General features: G+C 42.4%; 1 protein-coding gene across 7 annotated transcripts in view; it reads left to right on the top strand.

Annotated features, from left to right (window-relative positions):
* The window catches only part of piezo1 (piezo type mechanosensitive ion channel component 1 (Er blood group)), a 188,845-nt gene that overhangs the window by 159,678 nt on the left and 10,479 nt on the right, over positions 1–18,688 (top strand). For all 7 annotated transcript variants that reach the window (XM_078272473.1, XM_078272468.1, XM_078272469.1 and 4 more), the window contains 9 exons: positions 238–496; positions 1,453–1,641; positions 2,582–2,779; positions 2,951–3,215; positions 13,724–13,856; positions 14,056–14,203; positions 16,054–16,206; positions 16,577–16,638; positions 18,055–18,213. In XM_078272473.1, coding sequence (XP_078128599.1) covers positions 238–496; positions 1,453–1,641; positions 2,582–2,779; positions 2,951–3,215; positions 13,724–13,856; positions 14,056–14,203; positions 16,054–16,206; positions 16,577–16,638; positions 18,055–18,213 — 1,566 coding nt within the window. The remainder of the gene's footprint in view (positions 1–237; positions 497–1,452; positions 1,642–2,581; positions 2,780–2,950; positions 3,216–13,723; positions 13,857–14,055; positions 14,204–16,053; positions 16,207–16,576; positions 16,639–18,054; positions 18,214–18,688) is intronic.

Genomic DNA, 18,688 nt, shown 5'->3' with positions numbered 1-18,688 from the left:
AGTGGCTACTGGTTTCATTTGACCACCTTGGTTTCACAGTGTTTTGTGTGTAGTAGCAGTAATACCACAATGTTTGCATTTTGAATGTGTTAAAAGGAACTATATTTTTTTTTAACTTGTATTTTACTTTATAGCCCCCACCATTGGTTCTTTCCGGTATTAAAAGACTGGTTATGTACAATACAATGATAAATGAATACAAATTGATGGTTGTGACTTCCCCTTCTCTCTTTGCAGGCAGTTCTTCATTGAGGAGCTAGAACAGAGCAGAAAGTTCTACAACAGCCAGAGCCGTCTGCTGAAGCTGCTGTTTGCCATGTACAACCTGCTGGCAGCCAACTCAGAGCTAGTCTGCTATTTTATCATAGTGCTGAACAATGTGGTCAGTGCCTCTGTGATATCACTGGTGCTCCCAATACTGGTGTTCCTATGGGCTATGCTGGCTGTTCCAAGACCAACCAAGAGGTTTTGGATGACTGCTATAGTCTACACAGAGGTATGAACCCTGAGAGGAGAAACCCACTTCACAAACTTATATGCCATGAACCTTCACAGTACAATTGTGCAATATTGTTTATATAGTTTCACTGCATGAGTGAAAAAATAGCATCAGTGGCTCTGAGGTGCAAAACTGAACAATATGGATTTGTGAAAATTTGTGGAATGATGCTGTGACAAACTCACAAAAAGGATCATCACCAATTCTGCAGCTCGTCCAAGATATGTTAATTCTCTTTTAGCTCTTTTTTTGGTTTTACAGGGCACATAACCTGCTGAAGCAACAACAGCAATGCCACTGTGTGATTGCAAACTGCAGTGTCTCGATGCTATCACATCAATTTACAGTTTGATTTGTCAAGTGTTGTGTTTACAGCTTGTTTTCCTGCACCCAAGTGGCCAAAAATACAAATTGATACAGCTATTAAAAAATAACTGAACTGATTTAAATTTATAACTGCTTATAACTGATTTTATAATGCTTTTAGGGTGAGGATGTGCCTAAACTTTGAGAACAAGCAGTAGTTAAAAGAGATTCATTTGATTTCAATAACAATCAAGGTAGGTTGCTTTAAATAAATAATTATAATAACAAGTTATACTGTAAATAATCTAAGAATTGCATTCAGGGCAGTCTGCTATGACATGGTGAAAAGCAGATTTGCACTCAACCATACCCTTTTGATCTCATTATCTTAACCTTTAAAGCATCTCTTTTAATTTTTTGGTCATCATACAAAAGTCATATTACTGGTGATTCCTTATTAACTCGGAAATCTCTCACCTTTGAATTACTGAATTACAGTAATGAGTCCAAGAGAGGTGGGAATATATACAGGTCACAACAAGCACAGAGATGTTGCTGACTGGTCTGATGGGGAACAGCATACTGCTGCCTTCTCTGTGTTCTTTTCTGGTCTGACTGGGGGTACTGCTGTTGTGTTCTCTTTCCAGGTGATGGTGCTGGTGAAATACCTTTTCCAGTTTGGATTCTTTCCTTGGAACAGTGTTTATGAGATGACTTTAAATGAAGACAAACCTTTCTTCCCACCTCGTATCCTGGGCCTAGAGAAGACTGACAACTACATCAGATATGATCTTCTTCAGCTGCTGGCTCTGTTCTTCCACAGATCCCTGCTCATGGTCAGTTAGTATTTACAGTGATTATAGTGATGTTTAAGCTTGACAACCAGTAAGCAAGGACACATTAAAGTTGTGTTATCTCTGGCTGACTTTTTTGGTTTTCCCAATGACTCATATTAAAAGAGAGGAGCTTTAGAGTATGAATATGATGGCTACATACATGATATCATGCAAAACTCCAAAGTAAACTGACAAAATTGTGTCAAAGGATGTCCCTCGGCAGTCTAAAACTATAGCAGTATAACCAAGAGCTGGTACAAGGCAAACCTTTGGGGTTGGTAGAAGAATCCGACATCAATGAAGAGAAGCAGAGATGAGGAGGGGGCACCGTGTCTGCAGCTACACACTGCCTACTCTTAAGCTTTGACCAGTGCAATGTATTTTTACCACCGCCAAAGGGGGTTCCACAAGGTTCAATATTGGGTCCTGTCTAATAATAGTACATCCTTAATAACAAATTGTAATGCCCATCTCTATGCAGATCATACAGTTGTGTATTGCCTTGTTAATACTGCACACTCAGTCACTAAAATCTTTAAGAGCCCTGAAACGCAAGGTGAACAAAGTTTATCTCCTACATGCAGGTTTATCTCCTATGTGGGGTGACATTTAAAAAGAAATGACATGAGCCAGTTACTTGGTGTTTAGGATGGAGACACAGGGTGAAAGACTGGCGGAAACGAAGGTCCTGAGAAAGGTATGAGTGAAGCAAGAAGCTCTAAGTGATTCACATTTTTTGTGGATCTGTATGAACTGAGTCTGTCTCCAACAAACTGCAAAAAGAAAATGTGTAGGATATCCGAGATATGTGTGGATTGCAGTAATATCCTCAGCCCGGTCGGGTCAGAATGAACATTCTGATTAATAGCGGATGGGTGTGGTGGGTGAAATAATGTGTGTGTGTGTGTGTGTGTGTGTGTGTGTGTGTGCGTGCGCGCAGCGTTATGGCCTGTGGGACCACGAGGGACCCCTGGAGGAGCAAAGCCCCTCACCAGAAAGTTGTAAGGATGAAGGAAAACCTAGAGATGAAGATGGAGGGAGGAAGGAGGGAAGAGAAGAAGAGGAGGGGGGCGGCAGAGTGAGCTCAACATCTACCCTGGAAAACCTGGAAATTACTGAACTGGACCAACTTGAAAAGGTTGGTTCAAATACTTATTTGTTGCTATTGGTTACTGCCCTGTCAATAACAGTTTTTAAAGAATGTGTTCTTAGCCGTAGACTAAACAGTGACATCATGTAAAAGCATATTTTTGAAGATAGTAGTCTACTTTCCTACTTTTTTTTAAATCAATTGTTTGTATTCATTTAGGATATTGTGGACTATGTTGAACCGAGTACCAGCTCTGCTGCTGCTACCACCACACAACCTCCTGCAGATGAACCAGCACCAAGTGGTTCAAAAGATGGACAGGAAACTCCGTCTGGGCTGAAGGACATGTTGAATCTTCCCAGCAGGCCAAGGGAGGATAAGATGGAGGGAGACGAAGAGCAGGTGATAGAGGAAGCCCCAAAGAAAAGCAGTGGTATCCGCTTCCGCAAGAAAACAAAACAACCCAAACAACAGTGCAGCAAAGGTTTGTGGCTTCATTATGTGTGGACTGTGATGTTAGAGGTGTGACTCATAACATTAACACTGGCGGCATTCCATTAAGGTGCACCTCATTCAAGGACCTGGTATTGCACAAGCAAAAAGCTACTTACTGCCAGCTTTTTATCCATCCATCCATCCATCTTCATCCGCTTATCCGGGTCGGGTCGCGGGGGTAGCAGCTCCAGCAGGGGACCCCAAACTTCCCTTTCCCGGGCCACATTAACCAGCTCCGACTGGGGGATCCCGAGGCGTTCCCAGGCCAGGTTAGAGATATAATCCCTCCACCTAGTCCTGGGTCTCCCCCGAGGCCTCCTCCCAGCTGGACGTGCCTGGAACACCTCCCTAGGGAGGCGCCCAGGGGGCATCCTTACCAGATGCCCGAACCACCTCAACTGGCTCCTTTCGACGCAAAGGAGCAGCGGCTCTACTCCGAGCTCCTCACGGATAACTGAGCTTCTCACCCTATCTCTAAGGGAGACGCCAGCTACCCTCCTGAGGAAACCCATTTCGGCCGCTTGTACCCTGGATCTTGTTCTTTCGGTCATGACCCAGCCTTCATGACCATAGGTGAGGGTAGGAACAAAAACTGACCGGTAGATTGAGAGCTTTGCCTTCTGGCTCAGCTCTCTTTTCGCCACAACGGTGCGATAAATTGAATGTAATACCGCACCTGCTGTGCCGATTCTCCGACCAATCTCCCGCTCCATTGTCCCCTCACTCGCGAACAAGACCCCAAGGTACTTGAACTCCTTCACTTGGGGGTAAGGACTCATTCCCTACCTGGAGAAGGCACTCCATCGGTTTCCTGCTGAGAACCATGGCCTCCGATTTAGAGGTGCTGATCCTCATCCCAGCCGCTTCACACTCGGCTGCGAACCGATCCAGTGAGTGCTGAAGGTCACAGGCCGATGATGCCATCAGGACCACATCATCTGCAAAAAGCAGCGATGAGATCCCCAGCCCACCGAACTGCAACCCCTCTCCACCCCGACTACGCCTCGATATCCTGTCCATAAATACTACAAACAGGATTGGTGACAAAGCGCAGCCCTGGCGGAGGCCAACTCTCACCTGAAACGAGTCCGACTTACTGCCGAGAACCCGGACACAGCTCTCGCTTTGGTCGTACAGAGATTGGATGGCCCTGAGAAGGGACCCCTCACCCCGTACTCCCGCAGCACCTCCCACAGTATCTCCCGGGCACCCGGTCATACGCCTTCTCCAGATCCACAAAACACATGTAGACTGGTTGGGCATACTCCCAGGCTCCCTCCAGGATCCTTGCGAGAGTAAAGATCTGGTCCGTTGTTCCACGACCAGGACGGAATCCGCATTGTTCCTCTTCAACCTGAGATTCGACTATCGACCGAACCCTCCTTTCCAGCACCTTCGAGTAGACTTTACCGGGGAGGCTGAGAAGTGTGATACCCCTGTAATTGGCACACACCCTCTGGTCCCCCTTTTAAAAAGGGGAACCACCACCCCGGTCTGCCACTCCTTAGGCACCGTCCCAGACTTCCACGCAATGTTGAAGAGGCGTGTCAACCAAGACAACCCCTCCACACCCAGAGCTTTAAGCATTTCTGGACGGATCTCATCAATTCCTGGGGCTTTGCCACTGTGGAGTTGTTTAACTACCTCAGCAACCTCCACCAGGGAAATTGATGCCAATCCCCCTCATCCTCCAGCTCTGCCTCTACCATAGAGGGCGATTAGTCGGATTTAGGAGTTCCTCAAAGTGCTCCTTCCACCGCCCCTATTACCTCCTCAGTTGAGGTCAACAGCGCCCCATCCTTACTGTACACAGCTTGGATGGTTGCTCGCTTCCCCTCCTGAGGTGGCGAACGGTTTTCCAGAAGTACCTTGGTGCCGACCGAAAGTCCTTCTCCATGTCTTCTCCGAACTTCTCCCACACACGCTGCTTTGCCTCTTTCACGGCAGAGGCTGCAGCCCTTCGGGCCCTTCGGTACCTTGCAACTGCCTCCGGAGTCGCTCTGGGATAACATATCCCGGAAAGACTCTTCTTCAGTCGGACGGCTTCCCTGACCACCGGTGTCCACCACGGTGTTCGTGGGTTACCGCCCCTTGAGGCACCTAAGACCCTAAGACCACAGCTCCTCACCGCAGCTTCAGCAATGGAAACTTTGAACATTGTCCACTGGGTTCAATGCCCCCAGCCTCCACAGGGATGCACGAAAAAGCTCCGCCGGAGGTGTGAGTTGAAAGTCTGTCGGACAGGGGCCTCCTCCAGACGTTCCCAATTTACCCGCACTACCCGCTTGGGCTTACCAGGTCTGTCCAGAGTCTTCCCTCACCCCCTGACCCAACTCACCACCAGATGGTGATCGGTTGACAGCTCCGCCCCTCTCTTCACCCGAGTGTCCAAAACATATGGCCTCAGATCAGATGAAACGATTATAAAATCGATCATTGACCTTTTGGCCTAGGGTGCTCTGGTACCAAGTACACTTATGAGCATCCCTATGTTCGAACATGGTGTTCGTTATAGACAATCCATGACTAGCACAGAAGTCCAACAACAAACAACCACTCTGGTTTAGATCAGGAGGCCGTTCCTCCCAATCACGCCTCCATGTGTCTCCATCATTACCCACGTGCGCGCTGAAGTCCCCCCCAGCAGAACTATGGAGTCCCCGACTGGAGCCCCCATGCAGGACTCCACTCAAGGTCTCCAAGAAGGCCGAATACTTGAACTCTTGTTTGGTGCATATGCACAAACAACAGTCAGAGTTTTCCCCCCACAACCCGCAGGCGTAGGGAGGCGACCCTCTCGTCCACCGGGTTAAACTCCAACGTAGCGGCGCTCAGCCGGGGGCTTGTGAGTATCCCCACACCCGCCCGGCGCCTCACACCCTGGGCAACTCCGGAGAAGAAAAGAGTCCAACCCCTATCCAGGAGTATGGTTCCAGAACCAAGACTGTGCGTAGAGGTAAGCCCCACCAGATCTAACCGGTAGCGCTCCACCTCCCGCACAAGTTCCGGCTCCTTCCCCCACAGAGAGGTGACATTCCACGTCCCCAGAGCCAGCCTCTGCTGCCCGGGTCTGGTCCGTCGAGGCCCCTGACCTTCACTGCCACCCATGTGGCCAGCTTTTTATATATGCAGTTATTGAAGTAGACTTATTATGCTTTTCTGTATTTCCTGTCATATCTACAATGTTACAATGTCGGATGTTCATAGTTCACGTGACCAAAGTTTCAAATAATGAGGCAATTGTTTTTTGTTTTTTTTAAGATTGTTTTTATTGACGTTTTATGAATATGAAAAAGAATATATATCACATGCATACTAATACACACACACACACACACACACACATACACACACACACACACACACCCACCCACACACACACACACACACAAGGGGGTAGAGTAAATTCATGCCCATTTCATCTTACCCCAATTCAAGGAAACAAAACCCATAAATGTCTAGTAGTATGCATACAACAACAAAACGGCAAAAACAAAATCAGTGCATAAATGTATGCATAAATACAAGTAGAATCAAATTGGGTCCATATATTGCAAAAGGAGGCCCCAAGATTCTTCCCCTTTATGCTGATGTTTTAAATACTTAGTCCGCAGTTTCTCCAGGTGGATCACTGAAACAAGTTTATATAGCCAGTTTCTGAAACAAGGTGGATTTGATGTTTTCCAGTCCTTAATTAGTTTTTTTGCCAGAGCCATGCCCATCAATAAAGCTGTTTGAATGTGTAGAGGGAGGATTAAAGAGTCCTCTGAGCATCCAAAAAAAAGCCAAGTCTCTGTCAGGAGAGATAGTCTTATGATAAACATTGGAAGAAATGACAAATATTCTTGACCAGAATGGATAAATTAATGGGCAGCTCCAGCAATGTACCATTATCTGATTTACATTTGTCACAAATTGCAGAAACAATGGGGTAAAGTTTATGTTAGAAAATGAAAAAGGTGCATCACTTTAAACTGAATTTACCTATGTCTGCTGTTTATTGAGCAACTATGATTACAGGAAAGTGCAGTCCTCCATAGTGTTTCAGGCAGTACAACATTTATTTCCTTTTCCCGAGCCTTCTTAAAAAAACATTAGGAACCTTATACAAGCGTTTGATTTGAATAAGGATCTTCAGTGAATCTCTGACAACGAAGACTTACTGATTTGGTATCAGATGTAGGATTTGTAAAAAAGTAGCAGTGAGGCCAATGGTTTTATTAAAGAAATAAACTCTAGTTTTAGCTAGAGAGGGGCAGAATTTAATGATTCATGGTCCGGAGATCCCCATTGCCAGTGCCCTGGCATTCGCTGGCCAATAGTAATCCTTAAATACTGAAAGACCCAGGCCTCCGTCCCAGATGGCTCTAAATAAATATTTTGGCGTTTACTCTGCCATTATGGATAGGGGTAAGGTCCTCCAATATTCTATACTGCATTTAAGTTTATCAATACCCTCTAACAAATTTAATTTGAGCAAGTGTTTAGGATTTTTTTTGATTTTAAGTCCTAAGTATGTGATATAATCGTTAAAGGGCAACTATTATATAGCATTTTCAGGATAATACTTGTATTTTGTGTTTGTACTAGAACATGTTTACATGCTTTAATGTTAAGAAAACACTTTATTTTTCTCATACTGCCCATGGCTGCTGCACCTGTATTCACCCTCTGTATGAGATGCTCTGTAGGAGCACCTGTCACTTTAAGCCCCCCTCTCGAAAAAACCTGCTCTGATTGGCCAGAGTGTTTCCTGGAATCTGCGCTCTGCTCCGCCGCAGCCTCCACTGTTGTTTCACTAGTTGATAGTGGTGTGCAATACTGCAAAATTTGGTATCGATCCCATATCAAGTAAATACAGGGCCAGTATCGCCGGTACCAATACGATACCAATACTTTTTAATAATTAAGGTGGATGCATCATGAAATTGCTAAATCAGAATTCATTTTCATGACCTTTAAATGGTTTTGTGATTTTTCCTTTGGACTATTAATAAGTTAAAACCCAGGACAGAATTATTATATGCTTGTATAAATTTGTTGTGTTACCACTGTATCTTGCAGCCTTTTTACAAATTATACAGCTTGCCGTTGTTTGATTTTTGCCCTGAAAATATAGTCACACAGCGCTCCTCTTCCTCTCGGCCTTTCTTCTGCTCCGTCTTTGTCCTGCTTGTATGTGTGTGCTGCTGGCCACTGCCAGGCCTGGCTGCTTGCTTGCTTGTTTGCCTGCCGCCGCTGAGTCACGTGACGGTACAACATCAAAGCACAAGAGGGGGGGGAGGAGCAAAGTGTGTCTGCTCTGTACTGTGACAGCATGTGTGACAGGCGCGGCACTTGAAAACAGCGGCACTTATCTGTGTAAGGTAAAAGAGGCAACCTGGCTGTCTGTGTCTGTACACAGACAGCTAGGTTGCCTCTTTGATGAAACCGCAGCGGTGCATACTGGAGAGAAACTAAAACTAAAGTATCGATCTCATTACACTGGTATTGATCAATATCAATACCAACGTTGGTATCGATATTATTGACATTTGGATCGATCCGCCCATCACTACTAGTTGAAGCTGGAGCTACTGCCACGGAGTATATAGCAGGACTTTGTACCGTTAAAAATCACAAATAAAGGCTTTTGAACTAAACACTACACAATCGGACATGTTTCAGCAGTAATGCGACCCAAAATTGGGGAGAATTTAACAAATTGGTGCGCCAAGATGACATATTTTACTGCCGTTAGCATGTAGCTACAGTTGTATTCAAAATAATAGCAGTTCAACATCACTAACCTCATAAATCAATTTTTTTTGGTAGAAGTGATATTTCTACATGGCAAATAATTTACTAGTAAGTGTTGTAGAGTCATAGAAAACCAACAGACCCAACAGTCATGACATGCATGCGGCTCATTCTGTGTAATTGAATCTATAATTGAAAGGGGCATGTTCAAAATAATAGCAGTGTTGTGTTCAGTTAGTGAGGTGATTGATTCTGTGAAGAAACAGGTGTCAATTATGGCCCATATTTAAGGAAGGAAGGAAGCAAATGTTGTGCATGCTGGTTATAGTGCATTTCACACTGAAATACTCAGAAAAATGGGTCGTTCCAGACATTGCTCTGAGGAACAGGTTGATTAGAGAGGGGAAACATATAAAGAAGTGCAGAAAATTATAGGCTGCTCAGCCAAAATGATTTAAAATGCCTTGAAATGGCATCCAAAGCCTGAACAACGTGGGAAAAAACGGTCAACTACCATTCGAATGGATCGAAGAATAGCCAAAATGGCAAAGGCTCAACCAATGGTCAGCTCCAGTTAAATCAAAGAAGACTTAAAGTTACCTGTGAGTATTGTTACGATCAGAAGAAGGCTCTGTGAAGCAAAGCTATCAGCTAGAAGCCCCCACAAAGTCCCATTGCTGAAAAAAAGACATGTACTGAATAGGTTGAAATTTGCCAAAGGACACATTGACAGGCCAAAGGAGAAATGGGCAGTGTTGCCACAGTTACTTTGAAAAAGTAACTTAGTTACTTTACAGATTACTTGATTTTAAAAGTAACTTAGTTACTTTACAGATTACTTGATTTTAAAAGTAACGAAGTTAGATTACAAGTTACTTTATTAGTTACATTCAGCAACTACCAACAACACCCCCACGCCTCAATATAAAAATGACAACCGGTTTACTGTTTCTTCAAATTTGACGGTGTTTTTGTAGCTAGATAGCACTTTGTGTTGGGCCTATTTATCGCATACCAGGGATCATGGATCAGTTTCAGTACATCAAAATATTTGAAGAGGTCATGTTGCCTTATCCTGAAGAGGAAATGCCTTTGAAATGGGTCTTTCAACAAGACAATGACCCAAAACACACCAGTAAGCGAGCAAAGTCTTGGTTCCAGATTAACAAGATTGATGTTATGGAGTGGCCAGCCCAATCCCCAGACCTCAATCCCATAGAAAACTTGTGGGTTGACATCAAAAATGCTGTTTCTGAGGCAAAACCCAGTAATGCAGACTAATTGTGGAATGTAGTTCAATCATCCTGGGCTGGAATACCGGTTCACAGGTGCCAGAAGTTGGTCGACTCCATGCGACACAGATGTGAAGCAGTTCTCAGAAATAATGGTTATGCAACTAAATATTAGTGCAGTGATACAAAGTAAAGCAAACCCTTGAGACATTTTTCAGTTTATACAGTAAATGTTTGAGTTTGTAAAGAAAAATGCAAATACTGCTATTTTTTTGAACAGCCTAATATTCATTTTTCTTCACTTTCTGTAAAGGTATAACACAAACTTGATCAATTTTGGTCATGTTTTGATTTGGAATTGAATGTGCAGTGATATTATGGAATTAAAAGCTATTCTAAGAATTTTTAGCATTATTCACTTTAAACGCATTGCTATTATTCTGAACACAACTGTACATGCAACAATGTTAACACCACAGTAGCTTAAAAAAAACACTCCAGTCTTGCCTACCTGGAGCAGATGACCAATCAGAAAAGGCCGGCTTAGAGTTGCTTAACACTTAGCCGAGAGTTGAAAAATCTGTTGAAACCGGAGCGTTCAGATCAGTTGGCTATCTGAACGTTTTAGCTCACTGGGATTTCTTTAAAATACATTTACATTATTTGAAGTTTTGGCCACGTTTAACATGAAAATCCGACATTATAACATTGTAGATATGACAGAAAATACGGAAAAGCATAATATTCTTACTTCAGTGTCGGATGTGAGAGGACGCTGGCGTTGTTTGTTCGCCACTTCTCCATCCAAACTCTATCCTGTATCTAATCCTGTACCCCTCCATCTGTACATGGATTATACCCACTTGGATGCCAATTTACCTGCCATCACCTTCATCCTACAACGGCATCTACCCCTGACCAGCACCCCTGTCGCTGCCATTCGGACTTCCTCATGGCAACACCACCGCCACCGGCAGCTCATCCCTGGGTAACTCCACAAACTTCTTGCCCTTCTCAATGGGAAATGCTAGCTGGCTCAGCTAACCATTACCACTTAAATCGCCCGCTGCCGGCGATCACAATCCTGAACTTATCCATCTGTGCCCAGCGCTACTACTGTGCGGTAGACCCCTGGACAGAATCCCCTTCTGTCCCGGTGTGGTTAAACCTTGTTGTTTGGGACCGCTGCCGACAGTTAGCCAGTGGCTAGCATATCCAGCTGGCTCTAGTAGCCTTAAAGCTAGCTGCAACTGCTAGCCACCTCACACCAGCTTGCTGTCTGAAACTTACAACCTGGACTCCCTCACCACATCTCCTTCTCCAGCACTGCTACTGCGAGGTAGACCCCTGGACAGTCTGCTTCTGTCCGGGTGCAGTTAGGCCTCGTTGCCTGGGACTGCTGCCTCCAGTTAGCATCTGCTAGCCGCTACCCAGTCAGTAGGCGGCTAGCTACCGAACGACAGCTTTGTCTACTTGACAGTAGCTGACGCTGCTGACCTCTCAGTCCCTGTCTCCTCTGCTCATCATCCACGTTCTTTCGCCGACTGTCTTGTCATGTTGAAACATACCCATCTGCTAACGTGTGACTGCAAGTTTTCACCCTCCCCTGCTAACTATGTACATTTACATACTCTATCTCACAACTACACAAGCTGAACACTGCTATCCCTTCGTTCTGTATTTCCATCATCAAAGAGCTTAGTCTCCTATGTCGCCCCCGCTACATCCACCGAAGCTCCCGTAGAAAGATTTACTCCGCCCACCTATAAATACTAGTCAAATCCAACCAGCCTACTCAAAACCAACCACTTTTTCTGACCTTTTTGAATCCCCTGACAAATAACCCATATTACAAAAAAGACTAAAACTAATAAAAACTAAACTGAATTTTAAAACAAAGTCAAAATGAATTAAAAATAAAAACTAATGAAAAATGCAAAACTATAATAACCTTGCCTCTACCTGCATCCGCAACCTTGGAACCATCTTCGATCCCACCCTTTCCTTTGTACCACATGTCAACCACGTCACCAAAACCGCCTTCTTTCACCTTCGTAACATTGCACGCCTCCGCTCCACTCTGTCCTCCACTGCAGCTGAAACACTCATCCGTGCCCTCATCACCTCCACACTGGACTACTGCAACAGCATTCTTTACGGACTACCAGACAAAATCACCAACAAACTCCAATACATCCAGAACTCAGCTGCCCGCCTTCTCACCTCCACCCGCCGCCGAGACCACATCACCCTTGTTCTCCACAACCTCCACTGGCTCCCAGTCAAACACAGGATCAACTTCAAAATACTTCTCACATAAAGCACTTAATAACCTTGCCCCTCCATACCTCTCCGACCTCCTCGCCCGCCACACTCCTGCCCATTTCCTCAGGTCCGTCGATGCTAACACACTCAAGACCATCAGGACTAAGCTCCGGACCTGGGGCGACAGAGCTTTCTCCTTCTCAGCTGCTGCACCCACCCTCTGGAACGCCCTCCCGACCACATCAAACAGTCAAGCACCCTACCATCCTTCAAACAGGCCCTTAAAACTCACCTCTTCGAACTTGCTTTTTCCTGTTAACAGACTTTTCCAGTTTTTCCCTCCTTTTCATTGCCCACCTTTCCTTTTTTTTGTTTTGCCTGTGCTTGTCCATGCACCTTTGTGTTTCCTTTTCTTTTTGTCTGTCATGTAACTTTGTCTACGTACCTTGTCTGTTTAGTCTATTTTGTTTTGTCTGTTTGTAACTAAAACTGTAAAGCATCTTTGAGTGTCTAGAAAAGCGCTATAAAAAATAAATGTATTATTATTATTATTATTATTATTATTGTTATTATATGTTCAGCAGTAGTGTTTTTGCCACACCTGCTGTCGTAAAGGTCTTTTCTTTATGGTGCTGTATTGCCCACTGTAGATTACTGAGTTAGTGTTACGGGGAGGTCATGTAGTTGCGATGAATATTTTGCTCAGACAGAAAACCATTCACATTCTCAAGTTACAGATGCATCGTTGCAGTTCAAGTTTTGCATACGGCTACCTACTTTATATGTATGGTGAGCTAAACCAGGTATCACTATCACTGTGTCACAAGCCAAAGCATTAAGAGTTTGTAGGAACAACCAACGTAATAACTTATTTAATATAGCGCATTTCATTAAACCCGTCCATCAGGTAGAACGGCTGTTCTACCTGATCATCACTTTGCAGATGAAAATCGGACCCGGGCAAAGGCACTAATAAGAACTATATAAAAATAGCATTCTTAGTCTCGTTTGGTGTTAGAGGTCATTTATGATCAATATACGAAAAATTACACAGTTTCAGAAATATTAAAAAGTTATATAGTAACTTTAATATTGTAATGTTGTACTCCGTTCAACTGGTATTTTCTGTTTATCTTGGTCATCTCTGTGCTGATGTGTCATTTGAATCACAATACAGAGACTATATGTTTCAGGAAAGATTTTAAACGATGGTTACTTTTTATTTGCGTCATTTATTTGAATCCCTCCTTTACCGTTCCAGAGGAGCCCACACCTGAAACTACAGATCCCTGTGAAGAACCAGTGAAGAAGAAGCAGAAAGGCAGGAGGAGAGAGGCAGCCAGTCAGAGATTGCTGGCTGTGGGACACAAGATAAAACATGTCTTCATCTCTGGGTGAGTAGGACATAGAGACTATAAAGTAACCACAGTCACCTTCTAAGAACATTTATCAAAATATTTCACGTTAAAGACTAAATAATCTATAATTCATTCATATAGTTTAGATTAATAAAAATAAGTTTAGTTGCAATCCTAGGAGGAATTAAATAACTTTTCCACTAATGCAGTGGTTTAATTTTGTTTTCCTCTGCAGTATTCAGAGCGTTTACAGGCCGGCACAGGGATTCTTCCGAGGTATTCTTCATGCTGAGTATCGGACTGCCACAGATGTCTATGCGTTCATGTTCCTGACTGATGTCATTGACTTCATCATCATCGTCTTTGGTTTTTGGGCTTTTGGGGTGAGAGCAGGTTTTGTTACATTTTTGGCTAGCAAAGCGGAGCAACCCTATAAACGCAAATCTAGGGTAGCATGTAGGCTACATGAAGCATTGTGTTGTGTCTTCTTCTACTAAAGCCTACTGTCTAGTCAAGACAAGACAAGTACAGCTTACAGGTAGGAACGCTAGTCTCATTTTAAAACGTTGCCTATAGGATCCATACCAAAAGTGTACGTGGGCACAAAAGCTGAAAATGGCGTCCACCAAAACATAATCAGATTTTTAAACCTGTGCGCATGCACACCTGCAGGCAATGTTCCCTTTATAAATCACAGTCCACCTGGAAATGAGTGCACAAGAATCAGCCTCATATCCTACCCTCTATTCGTCCACTGCAAACCAAAGCACCTCATGAATAATGATGCATAAAAATTTGCCTGCTGATCAAGTGTTCTTTAGGGTGAATCATGTCAACAACGGGAGGAAGACGAAGAAAAGGATGCTGCTTCAGATATAGTTTTTAATAATCTTACTCTTAGCTCAGGGATATTTTCTAGATCTGGAAAACTACTGTTCATATGTTTCCTCTTCAGAAGTAGGAATTGCATTTTAAATATTTTTCAGTCGGGTTTTAGACTTATATATCAGATGCATCTCTTGTTCTAAATGATAATATATGTGCTCTTGACAGTATACAGCACTGTCCCATTTTGTACATTGACTTTTCCAAAGCCTTTGATTCAGCTGACCATTCACTTTTAGTTGATAGACTAGCCTCTGCTAGCCTGGATCAGAATGCCTGCCAGTGGTTTACAAGCTATCTCGCAAATAGAACCCAATGTATTGTTCCTGACTCTACTCAATCTACCTTTATGAAGGTCACTAAATGTGTACCACAGGGTTCAATTTTAGGTCCTCTACTTTTTACCTTGTTTATTAATACAATTGTCTCTTGACACTGCTCATGACACTGTGCTTTATTCATCTGCTTACCCATTAGGAGGAGCGTTATCTATTTTGCAGACAGCCTAATACCCAATCCAGTGCTAACTTCTAGAGCTTTAACATGTCTTAAATGAAGAAGAAAAACATGTATGCAATTCTCTAGATCCAGCTCGTTGAAGGAAATTGACTTCAATATTTGCACTTTGGATGGTTCTGAAATTGAAAAAATCTTTCCTTCAAATGCATGTTGATGAGCTAGCTAAAAAGTTTTTTTTGGGTTTTTTTTGTTTTATAAATAGGTCATGTTTTTCAAGTGAAAATAGAAAGCTGTTTATACAGTCAACTTTCCTGTCAGTATTTGACCATGGTGACACTATCTACATGCACTCTGCCTCTACCACCTTGAAACAGCTTTACACTAATTATCACTCAGCACTTTGTTTTTTGGTGATAATTTTTGAACGCATCATTGTAATCTTTATCAGGCAGTGGGTTAGCTGTCCTTGGCCGAATTAGGCTACCTAATTACCTAATATCCCTCATTACATAGCGTTCTAATCACTGCCAGAAAAGATCTCAGGAGTGGTTAGCTCTTGAGGTCCTTCAAGTCAAAATCGAACTGGGAAAAACTGCTTTAATGTTTGTGAACCTAGAGCCTGACATAAGTTTTAAGAGACCGTCAAGTTGAATGTCCTATGATGGCTGATGTTTTGTTTTTTATCTTATTTATTTTATTGTCTTTTGATTACAAAATGTTGTTTGTATGATATGTAACCAGGGCACGCACAAAAATAAGAACAAGTCTCAATGGGTCTTGCCTGGCTAAATAAAGGTTAAATAAACTAAAAAATATAACTTTTTTAAACAGACAGTATCTTATCAGGTTGTAGAGCAAATCCTACATGACTTACGGTTCTCTCCTTTAGAAACACAGTGCAGCAGCTGATATAGCCTCCACCCTGTCAGAGGACCAGGTTCCTGAGGCCTTCCTGGTGATGCTGCTCATCCAGTTCAGCACCATGATCATCGACAGAGCCTTGTATCTGCGCAAGGCTGTCTTGGGAAAACTCATCTTCCAGGTTCAGTTCATGTATTCAGATTGCCATTTATGTATCTATTTGTTTTGTTCCACATTTTCCCTTTGAAGAAGTCAAAGGTGGAGAACCGTCGCTGTGTTTGTTCCGTCATTCACCATCCCAAATTATATCAGACACCAATTAGTGGATTTCCATGCCTTTCTTTGCAAATTTACTTCTTGAAAAGGTTAATCTGTAACATCATGTAACTAGGTGGCTTTTGGACAGGCCAAGAGTGGACTGCAATATTTGTTAGGATGACTACATTTGACTTGCTCTACTAATGTGCTTTTCTGCGTTCTTAATTTTTTATCTTTTTTTCCCTTACACCTTTCCTATTCTCCTCCTCCTCCTTGTTGTTTCTTCCTTTCAGGTGATCCTTGTGTTTGGGATCCACCTGTGGATGTTCTTCATCCTGCCTGCTGTCACTGAAAGGTGAAGTCAAATTAAATAATTTATTTATTATTAGAGTATTCATGGTATTCATTGGTTAGCACCGATGGACTAAATCACAGAGCATGAATTGCAATTTGGGCTGTCTTGGTAAAATATTAATAGTAAAAAACGCATAATTCTGGCTTTTGGACAGACAGAGCAAATAATGTTCATGTGTTTTGGGAATACACTGGGATACATCAGTATTGGATGACAATCAGAGACAATATGGAAAAAGTTTTGGAACTTGAGATTGACTTTTGCTTTCATAGAAAAACACACCAGAAAAACACACCAGCTTTTAGGCTCTTCTAAACTGTACATATTCAAGATAATGCTCATTGCAAGTGAAAAAGCGATTACTTAGCTTAATCAGGGGGGCCACACTAGCAGACTGGTTCAATGTGATGCACAAACTTGTTGGCATTGAAAAACTAACACTGGCTCTAAGACTGAAGATGGACATATTTGATAAATGTTGGAAAGGATGGATTGATTTTACATACATAGATCAGATAGGTAGGTAAGAATGATAGATCTACTGCTCCTTTGCCATATACCTTTTCCCTTGCTTTCTTTTTCTATTTTGTATGATTAATTTGAACTTTATTATATTAATTTTTTTAAACAATTATTATATTCATTTTTTTTTTTAAATATATATACACTCCTGAACAAAATCTTAAGACCGGGGGAAACATTGCAAGTTTTCCGCATTTCGCGCTAGTGGATCATAACCGGGTTGTAGTGGGGCATGTGATGATGTGGGGCTATTTTAATTCCAAAGGCCAAGGGAACTTTATCAGGATGCACAGTATCCTGGATCCATGAAATAACTGGCCTTTAAAAATAAAAATCTGCCTGCCTCTATTGGAATTTAACATAGGGGTGTACTTACTTATGCCCCCTGTATTTTAAGGAAGAACATTTATTTATTTACGATACATTATTCATTCACAAAGAAAATTGGTGTCCTTAAAGACTGGATTTTCCCTAATTTTTTTAATTAAGGCAATAAGATCAATTTGCAAAAGATGATTTTTTTTATTCCTCTTTTTAGTCAACTTTAGCATGGGTGTCCTAATTTTTTCACATGACTGTGTGTGTATATGTATGTATGTATATATATATATGTGTGTGTATATATATGTATGTGTGTGTATATATATGTATGTATGTGTGTGTATATATGTATGTGTGTGTATATATGTGTATATATATATATATATATATATATGTATATGTATGTATGTGTGTGTATATATGTGTGTATATATATATATATATATATATATATATATATATAATGTGTATGTATGTATGTGTATATATATATGAGTTTAGTCTTCAGCATTCTACTGCAAAATTAGATTTATCAAGTTTTGTTTTTCTTTGTTTCTCTTTCTCTCTGTTTAGGAAGTTCAATCAGAACTTTGTGGCCCAGCTCTGGTACTTTGTCAAGTGTATTTACTTCGGCCTGTCAGCCTATCAGATCCGCTGTGGATACCCCACTCGTATCCTCGGCAACTTCCTCACCAAGAAATACAACCACCTCAACCTGTTTCTCTTCCAAGGGTACGGACGCAATGCCAGTCTGCAGCTGCCTGCACTGTTTAGTAGAGCTTTCAGTCTTCCTCTACCATTCAAATTTCAATAATATTTGAATATTTAATGCTCAAATGCAGCCTGTTATAAATATGTACTACACTACTCAGGCTTCTGCATTGTCAATGCCACTATAAGCATGAGCACTAGAGGGACTTCCAACATCAGCCTGGCCTTGAAGGGGACCTACGTCACGGCGCATTGCATTTCTGGCACGCTGCTCTCTGTATACATTATATTCCACCACGCACACAGCGACAAACACAAATGAACAGAGAACTCTGTAATGAAACATTATGTAACAAGTGTATTGAAGCGGTCTGTTGTAAAGGCTAATGGTGCTCGGTTAGCACAATGACATCATGTTAGAAAGCACAGCCGAAATGATTTGTCATAAACAAAGTAACAATAGTGTTAGCCACGATGCTAATGGCATTGATAACCA

This window comes from Sander vitreus, chromosome 17 (genome assembly GCF_031162955.1).
Source record: "Sander vitreus isolate 19-12246 chromosome 17, sanVit1, whole genome shotgun sequence".
Classification (NCBI taxonomy): domain Eukaryota; kingdom Metazoa; phylum Chordata; class Actinopteri; order Perciformes; family Percidae; genus Sander; species Sander vitreus.
This window is presented reverse-complemented; position numbering and strand designations above follow the sequence as displayed.